Source organism: Ctenopharyngodon idella, chromosome 11 (genome assembly GCF_019924925.1).
Source record: "Ctenopharyngodon idella isolate HZGC_01 chromosome 11, HZGC01, whole genome shotgun sequence".
Classification (NCBI taxonomy): Eukaryota; Metazoa; Chordata; class Actinopteri; order Cypriniformes; family Xenocyprididae; genus Ctenopharyngodon; species Ctenopharyngodon idella.
Window position 1 is genome coordinate 4,060,016 of NC_067230.1, and position 21,689 is coordinate 4,081,704.

At 35.1% G+C, this 21,689-nt stretch overlaps 1 protein-coding gene across 2 annotated transcripts in view; it reads left to right on the forward strand.

The window, feature by feature from the left end:
- Positions 1–21,689, forward strand: part of megf6b (multiple EGF-like-domains 6b) — a 74,591-nt gene that overhangs the window by 26,503 nt on the left and 26,399 nt on the right. The window contains exon 5 of one of the 2 annotated variants that reach the window (XM_051912808.1): positions 13,026–13,148. In XM_051912808.1, the coding sequence (XP_051768768.1) occupies positions 13,026–13,148 (123 nt within the window). Of the gene's footprint in view, positions 1–13,025; positions 13,149–16,425; positions 16,601–21,689 lie in introns of those variants that run through there. The other variant, XM_051912810.1, reaches the window with a different exon arrangement.

Here is a 21,689-nt window from a genome sequence, read left to right on the forward strand (position 1 = left end):
ACTCATGCAGTGACCTTGATCTGCACCTGCTTTACCCTCCTGAGTGAAGTCAAAGCCATTTATTACAGTTTTTCATGGAAAAAATATGGTTATATTGAAAATGTAAGTGTCTCGTCACGCTCAGGAATTACATGAATCACGTAAATGCATGTTTTCAATTCAAAATGGCCATATTTGAGAAAAAATTCTCATAGTTTGAATCACTGGATGTTAATGTGTGTCTTTTAACATTTGTATCGCAAAACATGTTGCACTGGAATTTATGCTTTGCTTCTGTGAACAGTAAACTCCGCCTACTTTGATTTGATTGGCCACCGCAATCATTTTGACATTGACGAGCACTGTTAGATCGCTGAGGCAGACCAGTCACCAGATATATATACAGTATATATATATTATAAAAAATGAGTGTATTTATAATTATTAATTTTGAATTATGGTGGGGGGTCTGGTCTTTTTATTTAAAGGAATTAAATAATTTGAGGATTAAAAGGGATTTAAGGGAATAAAGAAATGAGAACAGTAAAATAAGTTCTAGGTCTAATTGTGAAGTAATCGATTTAAACTATTTGCAAATAATAATATTTTAAAATATGCACACATTCACTCTTATTCATATGTCTAATATGTCAAAAATGCCAAACGTTTCTTGTCTGGTCACATTCAGTTATGAATTACATGAATCATGTAAATTATAGCATATTTTCCATTCAAACTGTGAAAATTCATAGAAGAGTTGAGTATTTGGATTTTTCAGATATTTCTGTCGGTCGTAAAACAGCTGTTCAATATTAAATGTTAAGCTACTTACATTTTACCACACATATATATAATATTACCATATTAATTTACACATTATTGTGTGTATTTATAATTATTATTTATTATGATTTATATTATCTATAATGTATTATCTATTTATACATTTATTTGTAATGAATATTTGTCATTTATTTTAAATTTATTATTTACTTATTATTCCCAAATTATATTTATAATATTTAAGAAAATATTTATTATACATAAATGTATAAATTATTTGTACATAGTAATTAGTAAATTATATATAATTTTTAATTAAAATATATAAATAATTTATAAATCAGTTTATACATGTATTTATAATAAATATAATATGTACCTATTTTTATTTTTTGAATTTATTTATTTATCAGAAATTATTAAATAATTAAAAATTACATATTTGATGCAAATGTAAATTAAATTAATTTAGGAATTTTCTAGCAAAGTGAACAGTGGGTCACTTTGCACATTCCCTAGTCACATTTACCTCACATAATGCACGTACACCGAGTAGCTCATGCAGAAATTAGGCAGTAATTTGGACATTCCTTGTGGAGTCCTCAGATCCCTGCAGGCTCCAACTCAACATTCCCAAGTCCGTCAGGCCCAAACAGGTAGCCCTCAGATACAGAGTGCAGGTTAAAGATCAGCCCTGCGGGGTTTGGAAAACATATTTTGTCTCTTGTTAACACCGGGTGCTTTGTAAACCAGACGGGAATGAGAGCAAACGAAAACAAATCTTTTGTCTGGATGTCAACGTGTTACTGAGCTGTTTGGGAAAGGCAGCATCCCAGAGACCATTAGAGACCCAGAGAAAGAAGTGCAGGGATGTGTGGCGTCTGGTTGAGCTTAGTCTTTTCAAACCATCCTCGGTGCAGATCTGCTCAGCTGTTAAGTCTCTCACAAATGCGGTGGGCATCCAACTGAGACGAGGCTGTCGGGAAATTCGCTCTCTTGCGCAAGTGTGTGTATATACAGTGCTGATTTGACCACACATTTCACACAAACACACACGCATCAATGCACAAAGCCAGATCCACCGGGTTGACAGGGGGCCGGGAGGTCGTCTAATTAAGTTTGAAAAATGTCAAAGCATCATTAACGGAACTGACACAAATTCTGAGAGTCATAATCAAAGATTCCTTAACCAAAAAACAAGGAACATTTCCATAGATGTGCTCAGAGGGCAGTATACCCTCTATAAAGGGTATTTGGTCTTCTTAAAAGGTCATTTTTATTATTATTTTCAGTCTTTTGGACACATTTGAGCAACTATAAGTGTGTTTAGATCCCTGAAACATCACGTTGAAAGCATTTCAGAGGTCTAAACAGCCCTTATATTTGCTCAAATGTGTCCGAAAATAATCTGAAAAGGACTTTTTCTGTCAAATTCTGTCTGTCTTCGAAGCGTCTGTTCAGAAAAAACTCAGCTGAACGTGTCTTGTCAACACACAACTTGGGAAGAAGAATTGTGTAAAAACAAAACACAGCTGTTCCCAAAGACAGATATGTGAGGAATTTGAATGGTTTTTGTGAGAAATTCTCTGGAAAGGTTTTGTGATTTTCGGAGTTTATAGAACAATCGCTCAGAGATAGTATTTGTGTAATCCGTCATTCTTTGTATGGATAGACGATGTGCTCTGCCAAGTTTCTTTTGCCAAGGGCATGATGGTAAATATTTAATATTGGAATTAAATATTGTACTGGAATCTTTGTCTGAGATGTTTCTTTTAAAATTCCTTTGGAGAAACAAAAATAGACACAAATGAGATGAGTGCTGACATACAGTAAGAGTTATAAAATGAATGAGCGGCTCAGTTCATTTGCTCTTGGAGGAAGTTTGATGAAAAATGTTTGAGTTCATGTCAAGATCTGTTTGCAGACATTGGTATCTTGGCAAATCTGAGCACAGTTTGAGACATTATTGGGATTTCTTCTGAAACTCTAGAGAAGACACGTGAGATTACTAGGGTCTTTTTCTTAGGAGAAACATCTGAGAAGCATAAGATGTAAGAAAAAGGGTTTTTTTTGCTCTCCATTTAATCTGTTTGCTGTATTTATTCTTTTTTATTAATTTTATTAATTTATTTTTCTATTTATTTGTTTTATAATTTTATTATTTATTCTTTTTTATTAAGTTAATTAATTAATTAATTTTAATTTTATTGTTATTTATATATTCTTATTTACTTTTTATTTATTTATTTTTATTCTTATTTACTTTTATGTATTTTTATTTATTTATTATTTTTATTAACTTTATTTTTCTATTTATTTATTTATTTTTGTATGTATTTATTTTCATTGTCTATTATTATTTAATTTTAAAATGTTCTATTTATTAATATATTCTTTTTTTACTTTTTATTTATTTTTTTCTATTTATTTATTCTTTTATTATTTTAATTATTTATTTATTCTTTTATTTATTTATTTATTTATTTATTATTTTTATTAATTTATTCTTGTTTACTTTTTATGTATTTTTCTATTTTTCTGTTTATTATTTTATTAACTATTTATTTCTCTATTTGTTTATTTTCATTGTCTATTTATTTCTTATTATTTAATTTAACATTTTTTTTCTATTTATTTATTTATAATTTTTATTAATATATTCTTATTTACTTTTTATTAAATTGTTCTATTTATTATTCTTTTATTTATTCATTCATTTATTATTTTTTATTAATTTATTCTTATTTATTTTTATGTATTTATTTATTTTTTTATTTATTTTTGTATTTATTTGTTTTCATTGTCTATTTATTTTATTAATTTAATGTATTTATTTTTCTATTTACCAGTTTATTTGTTTATTATTTTTATCTATTTTTATTTATTAATTTATTTTATTAATTTATTCTTGTTAATTTATTGATTGATTTATTTTTCTATTTCTTCATTCATTGATTCATTTTATTATGTTTCCTTTCTATAGTAACACCTCATTTCACCCACATCCTGCTAAAGCAGAACTGCTAAAAAAAACTTTTAATTAAAGCATCATAAAGTTGATAATAGTTGGTCCTACATACACGGCTGTCTGTCAGATGTTAGTCATCCATGTGCGTGTGTATGTGTGATGTGTGTGTCTGTGAGTCTGTGTACAGATGTGGTCACATTAAAACCAGAAATATATTTTATACAAGTACACAGACACGAATACTTGGCCTACGCTTTGCATGTTTGCGAGATTCTGTGTACTTGTACCACAAATCAAATGACACTATCAACTATAGATTCATTTACACAACCACATACATTTATTTAAAAGTCTCAGCGAGCAGCTGCAGATGTTTGAGGATAAACACAAATGATTAGCTGTAAAAGTCTCTGATATAGATTCACAGCAGGACTTGAGTTTTATGTGGTCGAGAGAGCAGAGATGCTCTCGTTTATTCGCTCTCTGCGGTCGGCGCTGGAGGCCGTCTGCCCCGATCTGTTATTAGTTAAAAATGGTAAGTTATGCTTTGATATCTGAATGCCATGAATATGTTTTGTTGTTGTTATCCGAAGGAGCTGAATCAAAAGTAATGCATGCACAGGTTTAACTCCGACTGTTGTTTTGACTTCATTCAGAGGCTCGTTTTACGAATCTGCTCTACAGGTGAAGAAAACAGCTGTATATCGTCCCATAACTCATGTTAGAAATCCTTTGCATGGTTTTTAAATGTGCCGTTGGACTGTACGCTTCAGTTACATGAAGTGTTTATACAGTTTTGACTTGCTTTGTCTAAAGAGATCCATCTTAAAATGAACATTAGATAAGTGAGACTCTCTCTTATTCATGCAGTGAACAGATGTGGTTGATAGTTTTGTTTGGAGTAGTTGGTTATGACAGTGGCGGTTGTTATGGATTATGTGTGGCTGCAGTATTTCATATGTCTCACTGTGACCCTCTTTGTCTGCAGGCTTCTTTTAAGTGCACTATGTAGGCAGCAGGGGGCAGTGTGTACTCTCCAGTGCACAGTGGCTACAGTGTCAATGATGATGGATGAGGCGTGCGATTTTTCTTCTTACCTTTTTGTTTGTTCATCAGTTTGTCGGTGAAAGACATAAATCAGGACTGCAGAGCTCTTTATTGCTGAGTCAGGAAACGGTTATTGCACAGATGCGGAACACTAGTCTAGTCTTTATGATGGCATCTGATAAGGCGAATATCATTCTTGCTGTTGCTCATATTTGGGGTTAGCAATATAACAAACTTGCATAACTTTTTCAGCACTGATTGCGCTCTAGACATGAATGATTTGTCTTGATTTTGTTTTTGGGCTCTACTAGAACAGGTTTTCATGCTTGAATGTTCATTATTTTCCTCATATTCTCCATTGTTGCAGCTCTTCTCTCCCAGTCTGTCAGTAACGCTCTGTTTAGTTCCTGTCTCTATGAAGCCCCTCATTCTGAAAAGCACAATGTGCTCTGATTGGACAGCTAGATCAGTGTGTTGTGATTGGTCAAGTGCTTTGAGCGTGTTTGGCAAATGTCCGGCCTCATACCATAATGCCCCGCCCCTAACTCAACCAGGCCTCTCCCCTTTGTTTTGCGCATGCCTTGGGCAGGAATCTTGTTTCCGTCACTGAATAAAAAGTTAAAAAATGTATAATTGCGGCTTTTTATCTCGCAATTCTGACTTTATTTCTCGCAATTGTGACTTTATAACTCACAGTTATGACTTTATAACTCATAATTCTGACTTTATAACTCACAATTCTGACTTTATAACTCACAATTGCGACTTTATATCACACAATTCTGACTTTATAACTCACAGTTCTGACTTTATAACTCATAATTCTGACTTTATAACTCACAGTTCTGACTTTATAACTCGTAATTGTGACTTTATATCACACAATTCTGACTTTATAACTCACAATTGCGACTTTATATCACACAATTCTGACTTTATAACTCACAGTTCTGACTTTATAACTCGTAATTGCGACTTGATATCAAGTCAAGTCAAGTCACCTTTATTTATATAGCGCTTTTTACAATGTAGATTGTGTCAAAGCAGCTTTACATTGATAACTGGTACATTGTTTGGCTGCACAGCAGCTCTTAAAGAATAGTGTCAATGCAGGCAGATCAAAGCACTGTTGAATATCAAATGTCAAGTCAAGTGTCCCCAACTAAGCAAGCCAGAGGCGACAGCGGCAAGGAACCCAAACTCCATCAGGTGACATTAGGTGGCAGACAAGTGGCAAATTGGTGTTAAAATGGAGAAAAAAACCTTGGGAGAAACCAGGCTTAGTCGGGGTGCCAGTTCTCCTCTGGCCAACAGTGCTTTGTTACAATTCAGGTTGCTATCATAAGTCCAATAGGATCGCAACATTAAAAGTATTTATTTCAGTTCCATCCTATTGAGGATCACGCCGGTATGGACGGTTGTTGAGGAACTGTGTCGTGGCTGTCGTGTCGATGAGGCCCTTACAGTGGATGATCTAGTTGACTCAATCTCTGCTGATCCGTCAGGGCTGCGTTGTGGTCGTGTCAAGGTGCAGGTCCTTGGTCTCACCTGGATACGGCCCGGATCCGGTTGACTACGGTGAACCTCGGGATAAACAGAAAGACTAATATTAGCGTAGATGCCATTCTTCTTCTGATGTAACGAGTACATCAGGTGTTATAGGAAGTGTTCCCGGTTCCGGCTGACCTAATTTATGCAGCCTAATAATCCTTTAACGGATTTGAAAATATAAATTGGTAATGTGTTATGTGTATGCCAGGTTAAAGAGATGCGTTTTTAGTCTAGATTTAAACTGACAGAGTGTGTCTGCTTCCCGAACAATGCTAGGAAGATTGTTCCAGAGTTTAGGTGCCAAATAGGAGAAGGATCTACCGCCTGCGGTTGATTTTGATATTCTAGGTATTATCAGCTGGCCTGAATTCTGAGATCGCAATAGACGTGAAGGACTATAATGAATTAGGAGCTCGCTCAGGTACTGGGGAGCTAAACCATTTAGTGCTTTGTAAGTAATTAGTAAGATTTTAAAATCTATACGATGTTTAACAGGAAGCCAATGCAGTGTTGACAGAACTGGGCTAATATGGTCATACTTCCTGGTTCTAGTAAGAACTCTAGCTGCTGCATTTTGTACGAGCTGTAGTTTATTTATCAGGCGAGCAGATATCACAAAAGTCTGACTTTATAACTCACAATTCTGACTTTATAACTCACAATTCTGACTTTATTCCTCACAATTGTGAGTAAAAAAGTCGCAATTACCTTTTTTAGTTTTTATTTAGCGGCAGAAACAAGCTTCCATACTTTACACACTAAAGAAAACTGAACATGGAAAAAAGCATAATAGATCCTCTTTTATGCATCACTGCTGAACAAAAGTATGAATTTCTTTATAAAAAAAAAAAAAACATACTAACCTCAAACTTTTAAAAGGTATTGTATGAAAAATTTAGAATAATTCAGAGTAATACAGAATAAAAATTAAATACGCTGAAAATAAATGATTCTTCTCACCTTTTTGTTTGATCAGCAGTTTCTAAGTATAAGTAATACATTAAAATTGCAGAGCTTTTTTACTGCTGAATCATTTTTAATTATAAATTAGTGCTGTCAAATCAAGTAATCGGGATTAATCACATCTAACAAAACTTTGTGTTTACATAACGTTTTATAAAATATATATAAATATAATACACTGCTCAAAAAAATTAAAGGAACACTTTGAAAACACATCAGATCTCAATGGGGAAAAATATCATGCTGGATATTTATACTGATATGGACTGGGTAATGTGTTAGGAATGAAAGGATGTCACATCGTTTGATGGAAATGAAAATTATCAACCTACAGAGGACTGAATTCAAAGACACCCTGAAAATCAAAGTGAAAAAATGATGCAGCAGGCTAGTCTATTTAGCTGAAATTTCATTGCAGCAACTAAAAATGGTACTCAGTAGTTTGTATGGCCCCCACGTGCTTGTATGCATGCCTGACAACGTTGGGACATGTTCCTAATGAGATGATGGATGGTGTCCTGGGGTATTTCATCCTAGATCTGGACCAGGGCATCACTGAGCTCCTGGACAGTCTGAGGTGCAACCTGGTGCGTCGAAAGGACCAAAACATAATGTCCCAGAGATGTTCTATTGGATTTAGGTCAGGCGAGCGTGGAGGCCATTCAATGGTATCAATTCCTTCATCCTCCAGGAACTGCCTGCATACTCTCGCCACATGAGGCCGGGCATTGTCGTGCACCAGGAGGAACCCAGGACCCACTGCACCAGCGTAGGGTCTGACAATGGGTCCAAGGATTTCATCCCGATACCTAATGGCAGTCAGGGTGCCATTGTCTAGCCTGTAGAGGTCTGTACGTCCCTCCTTGGATAAGCCCCCAACAGACCATCACTGACCCAGTACTAAACCAGTCATGCTGAACGATGTTACAGGCAGCATAACGTTCTCCACGGCTTCTCCAGACCCTTCCACGTCTGTCACGTGCTCAGGGAGAACCTGCTCTCATCTGTGAAAAGCACAGGGCGCCAGTGGCGGACCTCCCAATTCTGGTGTTCAGAGGCAAATACCAATCGAGCTCCACGGTGCCGGGCAGTGAGCACAGGGCCCACTAGAGGACGTTGGGCCCTCAGGCCACTCTCATGAAGTCTGTTTCTGATTGTTTGGTCAGAGACATTCACACCAGTGGCCTGCTGGAAGTCATTTTGTAGGGCTCTGGCAGTGCTCATCTTGTTCCTCCTTGCACAAAGGAGCAGATACCGGTCCTGCTGATGAGTTAAGAACCTTCTACGGCCCTGTCCAGCTCTCCTAGAGTAACTGCCTGTCTCCTGGAATCTCCTCCATGCTCTTGAGACTGTGCTGGGAGACACAGCAAACCTTCTGACAATGGCATGTATTGATGTGGCATCCTGGAGGAGTTGGACTGCCTGTGCAACCTTTATGTTTATGTAATTAATCACGATTAATCAATTTGACAGCACTACTATAAATGCATTAAACAATGGAAGACAGTCCTGCCTTTCCAGAGATGATTTATAGCCAGAAGCTTCATGCCTTTGTCTTCCCTGATGAGTGTATTTATATGCTGGACGGCTGTATCTTTGTGTTGTTGGTGACCCTGGTGATGCTATCTGGACCAACAGCTGGATCCAACAGCTGTGGCAAGCTACGGTACGGACCCCCGTCTACACAGAAACACACTTTGAGAGGAAGCCACACAATGCACGTCTGGAATGCAAACACACAAATCTCTCAGTTCGACACATAAAAGGCTCTGAACGATGGCTGGTGGTCTGATGGAATGTCAAAAATAAATGAAAAACTTCCTGTTGCGTAGTTTTTATTTAGATGTAGTTCGATCTTCAGTGTATAAGTTTATGCATGTTTGAAAACACAAATGGAGAAGATATGATATACTTTTGGCATAGATTTGGCAGTTCTGACAGGTGGTTTGTGTGCATTAGATTCACATAGATCTGAACATATGGCAAGGCACCGACCAGAAGTTGAACAGATTTTCTCAAGCAGTGGATGTTAGGGGCTGTAAAACATATATCATGTTTTATGTGTGTGTTATCTGTGCATATCTGCACATCTGTGTGTGTTCGGGGATAATAGATTTATAACTTACAGAACCAGAAACATTCCGTAGGAATTCTTTTCCTGCAGACGTTGCAAATGTTGTATGTATGACTTTCCTTTCTTTTGTGGATCACTTTCAGCTTGGCTTCAATGTAATGTTTTTTGCTTAGAAACACACATCTCAACAGTCTGTAGCTATGAAAAACATCAGCTGGTTCTTTTGTGTTTGTGATGCCAGGTCTCTGTGTTCTTTTTGTGTGTTGTAACACAAAGAAACCGTGTCTGAACCCGCCAACATCATTGACTCCATGACAACAAATTCCAGACAGTTTTCTGTCAACATATATCGCATTGTGCAAAACCGTGAACAAAATTTAAACATCACATTGTCTCAACACAAACTGCATCTGAAAGTTATGCTCTAGAAGAACGGAAGGATGAAATTTAATTTCTAAGATAAAATTGTGTCTCTCACAATAACAATGGTTCAGTTATAGGATTTAAACAGAATGAGCATGTTTATCTGTACATGTTTATCTGCACCAGACGACCCGCTTGAAAATTCAGAGGTTAGAGGTCAGAAAGAAACACATTTCTCTTGTGTTGCTCAATAAACTTATAAGGCAAGTTATACATTTCAGGTATACCTTGGTAATTTTACATAATAAAGGTAATTAAGAAAATACATAAGAAATAATCAGACATATTTAGTTTAGTTAATAAAAGAATTATTGAAAAATGAATGGGCAAAGGAATGGAAAAAATTGATAAAGGATTTAAAATACAACAGAGAAAAGTATAAATGACAGGAAATACATTTAAATGTAATGCAATGAAAATGCAGAATGTGAGAATTCACAAGTTACAATTAAAATGCAATTTAAAAAAAAAATTATAAATGAAAAATAAATTCACTTTATTAATAATGTAACTAAAAATGTAATGTGAGTCAATATTTCTTGTCATGGTTTAGTTTTTCATGAGCATTTTCACCCTCTCTGAGCCTTAGAATTAGGCTAGCAAGTATATTTAATATGTAAATGATGTCTGTTGTGATTGGCTAACCTCTTTACATGTGGGATAGAGTGGAACAGATGGCTTCCGGAAGTAAAAACTCCATTCATTTTCTCCATAGGGAAATTGATTTTGAACAATAACTTATAAACCTTTAAAGACAGTCCTACTGTGAGCTACTTACTTGCTTATTTTTAAAAATAATCGAATTTAACAGCAGAATTTCTGGTGAAAAACTACATTACCCATGATGCTGTACAGAAAATTACACCAATCAGAGAGTTGAAACAAGTGACAAGTGCCTAAAGAGCTCTTTAGCTCCGCCCACTCCCATGAAGCCTTGCAAATGACGCAATCGAGTCGATCTCCCTACACTCTCAAAATACATAAATGTTTGTATATATATGCATATTTGGCAATAAACTTAAAATATATTGTTTTTATATATAATCACCATTTGTAAATGAGTAGTTTTATATTTCTCAATCATTTTTAATTCGATTATGCTGTTCGCATTGCTACATGGGATTGTAGTTCTTTCCCTCATTAAAGCCGATAAGCTCACAGTCTTGTTCCTTTTTTTTTTTTTTTTTTTTTTTTTTTTTTTTGCTTCTAATCAAAGTTTGTAGTGTTGTGATTTATCTCGTAACTGCTTGGTTTGGTACACACTTAACAAAGACTTTTTAAAAATCTCTATTCAAAAAATGAATGGAAAAAATACTAAAGCGTGCTTTTAGGAGCAATAGTGTTAATGGAAGAGATTTTGATGTATAAAAGTTGTCAATCATATGATTATGAAGTGAATATACTGAGATAAACACTATGATGGTTTCTAAATGAGCTGTTTTAGAACTTTAGTTTCTGTAAATGTTCAGTTTTTTGGGATTGATTAGTTCATTGTCAGTGTAAGTTACACAGTGCACCTAATACTTGCCAGACTTCATTATGTGGACATGACCCCTGACCTCACTGACCCTGAACACTGCCGGGTACACCCTTCAGACCCCACGTGTGGCCTAACGCAGGATCCCCTGATGAAAGAAAGCGCTGCTGTTCCTCCAGGGTGTCTCTTTCATGTCCTTGACCAGCAGGTTGGCCTCGGGTCATGAAAGGGGTTATGACCTCTCAGTGAAGGAACGTGGTTCATCTCCATTTCCTTGTTGATGTTACAGTCTGGATGAAGACAACTGTATGTGAAGGTTGACATTATGAATTACTAATCTGTCACTCATGTTATTCTGAATATAATGGAAAGTATTGGACATCATTTATGCTTTGCAGGATTGACTTAAACATCATTAACACTTTACAATATTGGTTGTAAACATTAGCCATTAGTTAATGCAGTCGTTAACATGAACAATGAACAAAACTGATATTCTCATATTAGAGGTGTGGTTTGAACCTAGTCTTTATTTCCATAATGCATTAACTTCCATTTTGAATTCTATGCATTGTATTTCTATCTTTGCATGTCAAACTATTACATATTGAGCAGATTTTCCTTCTTGCATCTTTCTCGAAGATTTATGAACCCCCAAAGTTGTCTACATGTGTAATGGTGTGATCACGTCCGGCAGGAATTCCATTCACTGATTCATTATGTTTAATTCCCTCCTCCTGCACACATCGCTCGGCTCTTTAGGGGCCAATTTGTTGTGGTGAGGATTTTATTGAAATAATGTTTTGGGAAACCGACAAACCGATTTTCTAATAAACATCTCCATGTGTTTGAATGTGAGAGCTGGATGTGCGTTGAAACCTGAATGAATGGTGAAACTTCTCACTGTGAGGCTGCTTGGCCTGTTGAAGGACACAATTTTCCAGCTATTTAATTTTTTTTCCCCCTTTTTGATGAACTTAAAGTGGTTTGAGGTCAGTGATTGTGCCAATTAAATGCTGAAACATCTCTCGCCATCCCATTGAGATGATTTGTGTCCACTGGAAAAAAGAAGCGGTTTTGTTGAACATGGAGAGAATCACTAACTGCTCTTCCTACTTCTTTTTGACCACATTTTGAAGGAGAAACTTTGTCTTTAATAATTGTATAGTACTTGTATTTTCTCATACCCAAAATGCATCAAACCTTCTGACATTACAAGCATCAATATGCTCATAAAGCTGAAAGATATGGAAACTAAAACTCTCCAAGTGACGGGTTTCTCATGAGCGCTTTCCAGTAAAAACTCAACCGACGGTCCAGTTTTCAGTAGCTTCAACTAAATAATCAAAAAAACATTATTGTCAAATTCAGTTAAAGTGAAGAACAGCTAAACGTGTCTTTAATTACACACATGATTTACTCATTGGCAGCAGACTGTCATGGGCAAAATCTCTTTTATTCCGACTATATTAGATTGTTTTTGAGATGGAAAGACTGCATGGAAACAAAATATTATGTTTTAGCTTGGCAATGAATTTCCACCAATAAGCGCTTGTTGAGACCTCAGATGACCTATGCAGTTGTGTCTTTTATGCATCTGATCTCTCTATATAAAAAATTTCATAACTGATCTGTATAAATATGTTCATATGTCTCCAAATCATAAACATCTGGAAGCACATGGAGGCGATTGTCCAAATCTGTAAAGAATCTGTATCTGTATTTCAGACTGTAATATGTTTGTTCTCTCTCACTGTCAGATGTGAACGAGTGTGAAGAGACCAATGGAGGGTGTGAAGCTCTGTGCTGTAACACTATTGGCAGTTTCTACTGCAAGTGTCCCGCAGGTCAGGAGCTCAAGGAGGACGGCAAGACCTGCCAGGGTGAGTCCTGTCTGTTCTCTGTTAGGGCTGCACGATTATGACAAAAATCATAATTGTCGATTATTCCCTTGAAATTGTAACTGCGATTATTAATTACGATTATCACAATTTACATCGAATGATGTATTGAATAGCTTTATACCACTCTTTGAAGCAACTGCATGCCATATTTTTGTATATATATGTATATATGTGTGTATATATAAACAATCTGAAAACACAAATTTTTATTGTTTTTCTATAGCATTAAACCTTAAATGTCAACTATATATTGGTTTGGTTTCTTCTTTAAATAATAATAATAAAAAAAGTCAACATATGTATTGTATAATAATAGGGGCTTTTGCCACCAGTGTGGTTCCCCGAGAACTAGTGTTCCCCTAGGGCCTGAAGTGACGTTAACTGCGCTTGTTGTTGTTACTTTTATTTTGACGGCACTGAGAACAGTTCAGACAGATCCTGAGCACACAGTGCTCACATTCTCCGTCTTCATTAGTTTATGATTTGTTTAACAGTCCTGTCTAATACGTTATTAGATAGAACTGTTATACAAAGAAAGTAGACAGTATATGAAAAAGTATTAGCTTTTGCCGTGTGTGGTTTATGCCCAGTGTCGCTAGCTTAGCACAAATACATAATCATGTTTCGCTTGGTCTGCTTAAAGTCGCCCTGGATTTTCTCCTTAGTGTACGGTTCAGAGGTCCATCTATCACTGTTTTCCATGTTTGTAGAGTTAGTTCGTGGAGTAAATATATAAGCTGTGTACACAGCTTTTTAAAAATGGCGGGTGCTGGTGTTTTGCGTGTGTTCGACATATCAGCGTACACCTACGTCACTAGTAGCGCCTTTTATGCTGGGTTAGACCTTTTACATTGTGAAGTAGTCGTGATTCACCTCTCACAACGTGACATGCTCATAACACACGTCTTAAACACACAGAATAGTGTAAGTGGAAATTTTTCTTTGTAATTGCGCCTTTGAATGATTACGAAATCATGGCATCCGTAATCCTAATCGTGATTAGAAATTCGATTAATTGTGCAGTCCTACTCTCGGTTTCTCTGTGCAGTTCATGCTTTTTCAACAAACAGAGGCTGTTAGCAAAGCTGCTTTATCTAAAGCTGTTCTTGTGATTCCAGCTCTATCATCAGAACTTTATTTCCTGTTTGTTCCATTCAGCTAGGAAATTCTGAATTTACAATTTCCTGTTGGAAAAGTGGAATAAAATGTTACTTGGAGTCAGAATTCCAATTTGGAATCTCATGCAGAAATCTACAGTAGAACTCTGATTTTACCAAAATGCTGGACATTCACTATTATTATAAATGATGCATAATAATAAGCCTATTTAGCAAATGTTTGTGCAGAAGACAGATGTGCAAAGTACAAAGATCCTCTCTGTTGATCATTGCAAAACTTTATTTATTGGACATGTCCTTTGTCAGATTTTCTTGAAAAAAATGTATTAATTATATATGGGTTGTACTCTTGTATCGGATGGATGGATGGATGGATGGATGGATGGATGGAACGATGGATGAATGGATGATGGTTTGATGGATGGATGGATGGATTATGGTTGAATGGATGATGGATGGATTGATCATGGTTTGATGGATGATGGATGGATTGATCATGGTTTGATGGATGAAGGATGCATGGATGATGGTTGGTTGGATGATGGATGGATGGATGGATGAAGGATGGATGGAAGATGGATGAATGGATGGATGATGGTTGGATGGATTGATGGATGGATGGATGATGGATGATGGATGATGGATGGATGGATGATGGTTGGATGGATGGGTGATGGATGGATGATGTTTGGATGGATTGATTGATGGATGGATGATGGATGATGGTGTGTTAAATGGATGGATGGATGGATGATGGATGGATGGATGATTAATGATTGATGATAGATGAATGGATGATGGATGGATGGATGGATGATGGTTTGATGGATGGATGATGGTTGGATGGATGGATGGATGGATGGATGATGGTTGGATGGATGGATGGATGGATGATGAACACTCAGAATTGCAGTTGTAACACAAACAAGACTTCACAATGAATGAGTGAGCTAAACAAGGTAATCAAAGACTGCTGAACATAATCACACATGAGTCAGGCAATGGCTGCTGGGAAATGGAGTTCATGATGAGGTAGCAAAGGAGACGGAAGGAGTGCCCTCTGGTGGCGTTCAGCGTGACAAACAGAAGATGTTATTATTTATTCTGTTAATTTATGCCACAGTCTAATCACTGGTTAAATCACGTGGCTCTGAAAATCATCAAATACACTGGAATTTGTTCAAACTTTAACCCAGTTTCTCTGCTTGTACAAACGCCTTTCACTGTGTGTGTTCTTGTATACATGGTTTATGAGGACATGTATAAGGTATGAGGTTTATGTATAATAACATGGGTATTACAACGTAAACATGGTTCACACTTCCTGTGTCCTCATAAACCAAATGTCTTAAAAAACATACTAAACTGTGTTTTTTTTCGAAATTCCAAAAATGCAGACAGTTTTCTGTGATGGGTAGGTTTAGGTGTAGGGGGATAGAATATACAGTTTGTACAGCATAAAAACCATTACGCCTATGGAGAGTCCCCGTAAACCACATATACAAGTGTATGTGTGTGTGATTATTACTGTAATGTGTTTGGCCTCAGGAGATAGTTTCTCTTTCTGGTTCTTCATATACATCTGAAACATGCCACTTAGAGATTTATTCATCTTTCTGATGTTTCAGATATTTGTATTCATCCTACAGATGGTTTAGATCTTAGAACTCTTTCATATTAAACCAGTTCCTGCTTCACATATTTTATATGCATTTGAATGCCAGAATATACAGGCTGCAGGCTTCATGCACAGGTATATATGACAACACATTGTTTATGTGTTAAGATGATCCCGTAATTAACCAGTTTTAAATTTTGTAAAGGAACAGGATGATCATGAAAATATAGGACCACAGAATAAACAGATTGACCAATCTGAATCAAGCCGGACAATCAGAATCCTTATGAATAACCTCATGTTAGACAAAATGAGAACAGCAGAATTAATTCCACTTAAAATAATAAACTGTGCAAAAGGGATGTGAAATAATTGAGGGAGAAGGAGGAGAGAGAGTGTCAGATTAAGGGTATTTCACAGGCAGGGAGGGAATAAAACCTTGTGTTTCAGTCCTTCCCTCTCAGACTGCTTGAACTTTCATGAGACATTTGCTGCTTTTTCAATCAGATATTTATGATTAAATATCTTGTAAATCATGAAAGGCTGGTTAATGTTTTGTCTCATGTGTATTGGGGTTAATTTTCATCCAGTTGATGTGGCCTATTATTCTGGCCATTGGCATCATTTGAGAAACTGCCATAGGCCGCACTGTTTCTATGGATACAACCGATTCATTATGGGATACCAGATACCAGGTGAGAACATTTATTGGTCCATTTAAACTCGCAGAGCAATCTTCATCTTAAGAAATATAATGGAAAAGGTGTTCTGATATGTCTAGAAATATTTATATTTGTTAATTATATTAAAACTTATTTACTTGAGATAGTTGCCTAGAGGTAACATTTTTAATTTTTTAATTTTTATCTAATATATATTTTTCATTATATATATATTTCAGATTTATTTAAATTAATGATTTTTTTATAGTTTTAATTATATTTAACAATAACAAAACTGATATACATATTATGTTTGACTTTTGTGAAATTCAAACACATATAAAATTCCTATAAAATACAAATCAGTTCTGGTTTTTAAGATGTTGTGAGTGTTGCCATGTTGTTTCTAGGGTATTCTGAGTTATCTCCTTTAATACAAGTCTATTTATTTATTTATTTTTTATTTTTTGCTGGTTTTATTATCATCTCACAGGTGTAAATCTTGATCGCTAAAATGATTAGCAGACATCAGTGATTATTTACATGTTTAAAATGTCACAGACTTTCACAGTTGTCATTATAGAATATTTTGTTTACAGTATAAGGTCATTTGTCACCAGTATTTTAGAGGCAATGCAGAACACAGTCGGGAACTTCCTCCACTGACTCAGCGTGCCTCGAGGTACATCTATAAACACTATTTAAGTGTTCCAGAGTATTCAATAGAAGCCAAACCAAATGCTTTCACCAATGTGGGGAAACATTTCTTGGTAATTTAATTCAAACCCAAACCAAACAGCAGTGTGGATGGAAAATCAGTGCTCGTCTGCCAGCTTTTCTTTTCTGGCACACGTATGAATCAGTGGCTCACAATCAGCACGCATATTACTACTGCGTGTGGGTTACCCTGATTCCAGTGACAGATGAACCAGAACTAACCTTTGAAGAGCTAAGCCAGATATTGGAGTTAAGTGGGCTGAAGTAATCAGAAAAATTGGTGAATATTGTGTTTTGGCTACTGCAATAGCAATTGGCAACATCACATGTGCTTTCCAGGCTGATATTATAACCAGAATCTGGGGTGATTTGCTGAAAGATGCCACATCAGTGGGAAATTAAATATTAAAGAGACTGTTCAAAAAGTCAAATTAGTTTGAGGTTCGTTTGAAGTTCTTACCATTGGAAAGAAAATCACAAATTAATTAAGCAAAGAGAACAAATGGAGACTTTTGCAATGTCTCCTCTAGAGTTTCAGAAGAGAATGCGAGTTTGTCTCAAACTAGAGCTGCACAATTAATCAGTAAAAGATTGGGATCTCAAATCAAACATCCGCGCGATCATATTCCTAAATGACATTGATTCGGCTATGTCTATTAAAAATTTGGCAAGTATGATCACAGCAAACATTCAGATCTGCGTTTTGATCCAGAGAGAGCAGTTGTCATGTTTAGGTATGAAACAGCTTCACAAACAGTCTTTTCAACCACACAGTATCATCATTTCTGTCTTACAATAATTAAAATTATCACAGAAGTACTGGGATAAAAGTTTATGGTTCGGATATAAAATAGGGTAAATCACCTTTTGAAAGTAAATTGATGCTTTAAATAAATATTGAATCATTGATACGGAGCCCCGCAAATGACGATGGGAATTCGAGGGAATGAAATAGTAAATCGTGGGAATGAATTAGTAAGTTGTGCGCACGATTTAGCAAATCGAGGGAACGAATTAGTAAGTTGTGCGCACGATTTAGCAAATCGAGGGAACGAATTAGTAAGTCCTGCGCACGATTTCCAAGTCGAGGGAACAAAATAGTAAATCGTGCATACGATTTAGCAAATTGAGGAATGAATTATTAAATCGTGTGCATGATTTAGCAAATCGAGGGAACGAATTAGTAAATTGTGTGCACGATTTAGCAAATTGAGGGAACAAATTAGTAAGTCGTGAGCACGATTTAGCAAATCGAGGGAATGAATTAGTAAGTTGTGCGCACGATTTAGCAAATCGAGGGAATGAATTAGTAAGTTGTGCGCACGATTTAGCAAATCGAGGGAACGAATTAGTCCTGCGCACGATTTCCAAGTCGAGGGAACAAAATAGTAAATCGTGCATACGATTTAGCAAATCGAGGGAATGAATTATTAAATCGTGTGCATGATTTAGCAAATCGAGGGAACGAATTAGTAAATTGTGTGCACGATTTAGCAAATCGAGGGAACAAATTAGTAAATAGTGTGCATGATTTAGCAAATCGAGGGAAGGAATTAGTAAGTCGTGTGCACAATTTAGCAAATCGAGGGAACGAATTAGTAAATCATGCACACGATATAGCAAATCGAGGGAACGAAATAGTAAATCTTGCCATTTTAGCAAATTGAGGGAATGAATTAGTAAATCTTGCTGACGTTTTAGCAAATCAAGGGAATGATTTAGTAAATTGTGCGCACAATTTAGTAAGTCAAAGGGAAAAAAATAGTAAATCGTGCGCATTATTTAGCAAATTGAGGGAACGAAATAGTAAATGTTGCCATTGTTTTAGCAAATTGAGGGAACGATTTAGTAAATCGTGCACACAATTTAGGAAGTCAAGGGAACAAAATATTAAATTGTGCACACGATTTAGCAAATCGAGGGAACTAAAATAGTAAATCGTGCGCACGATTTAGTAAATCGAGGGAATGAATTAGTAAATCTTTACTTTTTTTCTTGCATGTCATGTACGGGGCTCCACACATTCATTCAAGAGATTTGTTTAATAGCACTGATTCATCTAGTAATGAAACAATCATTGAATCATTCATTCAAACCTTTTTTAAAAAAATAATTCATTCAAATTAATAAATATTTTTAAAAAGACAATTAACATTTTGTCAGAACCTCTAGTAAATGACGTTATTTTGTTTAGTTGTCTATTCAGAATTGTGATCTCTGTTTCAAACAAAAAGATTGTGATTATCAGTTTATCCAGATTCGTGTATATAGACATCCTATTTTTAGGACTAATGTTTTTTTTTCATGACAATTAAACGCCATATTTTCCTCTCAAATTCTCATTAAAAGATTAATAATTTTTTTTTTTTATAAAGTTTTTATTTAAATCAAATTAAAGGCAGTATAACAAATACCACCTTGATGTATAATTACTCACAAAATAAATGAGAAAATGTGCTTAATATTCAAAATGCAAAAAAAAGTGTATATGTATTATTTAACCTATTTTTATATATTTGCAGCAAAAAACAAACATCTTCATGCTTTGCAGGAAGCCTGTGATTATTTTGGCCTCCTGGCGTCCCAGTCAGTAATTAAGATTCCACGTAGGTGAACAACCGGCTGGTTCCCATTACCAGACGAGTTTATGTACTGTTTAGTGCCAGCTATCCTATAGTGCCATGAGAGTCAAAATTGAGCTCGGCTGGTGAAGTGTATCAAAAGATTGTTACCACATTTAAATAACTTCAACTAAAGAAGTTTTGTCCAAACCCTGATTTGGATTAAACGCACACATGAATCTTTGTGAAGGAAAATTGTATATTCCATTTGGCTCCTATTACAGGATTGCAGCTATTAATGGAAAACTGGCCAATGAAAACATCTCCTGTGGTGATGTCATGAGGTGACAGTAACACAAAGCTGGTCATTAGTTTATTATAGGTCAAAGGTCACTTTAACACGAACCTCATTTGTTCTTTTTGGAGTCAGTGGCGCTTGCATTGGCGGCGTCTCTCAGGTTTTGTTTGCAGAGTAAGCAGCGCACACGCTAAAGAGACCTGCAGGGGAATCGTATGGATCTAGAGAGTTGTGATTTTTTTAGGATTTTTCCTCTTAGAAGGAGAGGACACCCTCAGGAGCGCCTGCCAATCTGGTCTTGATTTTTATGGTCAAATCAACAAAAGTCGACTGGTTGTGTTTGATTCATGGTTCATGTTTATTTATTCTGAATCAAGCAGCAAGAATGTGGCATAAAAATTTATTCTAGAACTGTTCTGAGCTGTGACTTACAGTGTTGGGAAGCTTCTTCACAAAAAAAAAAAAAAAAAAAAAAAATTGTATTTAAATGTAGTATGTTTACAATTTAAAAATCAACAATATAGTTGGAGTTACAACAATGTAGTTATGATGAACAATATAGTTGGAACAATATAGTTATGATGAATCACAGCATCTAATTCAATTTTTTGACATATATGACAGTAAAGATGTAATATATATATATATATATATAATATATATATATATATATATATATACACATATACACACACACACACACAAACAGTGCCAGTCAAAAGTTTGGAAACATTAAGGTTTTTAAATGTTTTTGAAAGTAGTCTCTTAATCTCACCAAGGCTGCATTTATTTGAGCAAAAATACAGTAAAAACAGTAAAAATGTGAAATATTATTACAATTTAAATTAACTGGTTTCGGTTGTAATATATTTTAAAATGTAATTTATTTCTGTGATGCAAAGCTGAATTTTCAGCAGCCATTACTTCAGTCTTCAGTGTCACATGATCCTTCAGAAATCATTCTAAGATAATTTCTTATTATTATCAATGTTTTTTTTTTTTGTTTTTTTTGAATGATCATCAATCATAAAATCATGATACACTGCCATTCAAAAGTTTGGGGTTAGTAAGTTTTAAAAAATAATAATAATACTTTTATTTAGCAAAGGCACATTAAATTGATCAAAAAAGGACATTTATGAAATTTATAAAATTTTATAAAAAGTTCTGTTTAAAATAAATGCTGTTTTTGAACTTTCTTTTCATTAAAGAATCCTGAAAAAAAAAAAAAAAAGTTTCTACAAAAATATTAAGCAGCACAACTGTGTTTAACATTAATAATAAGAAATGTTTCATATTAGAATGATTTCTGAAGGATCATGTGACACTGAAGACTGGAGTAATGATGCTGAAAATTCAGCTTTGATCACAGGTATAAATTACATTTTAAAATATATTCAAATAGAAAACAGTTCTTTAAAATCGTAATAATATTTCACATTTTTACTGTTTTTACTGTATTTTTGACCATATAAGTGCAGCCTTGGCTTGGTGAGATTAAGAGACTTCTTTCAAAAACATTAAAAAAAACCTTAATGTTTCCAAA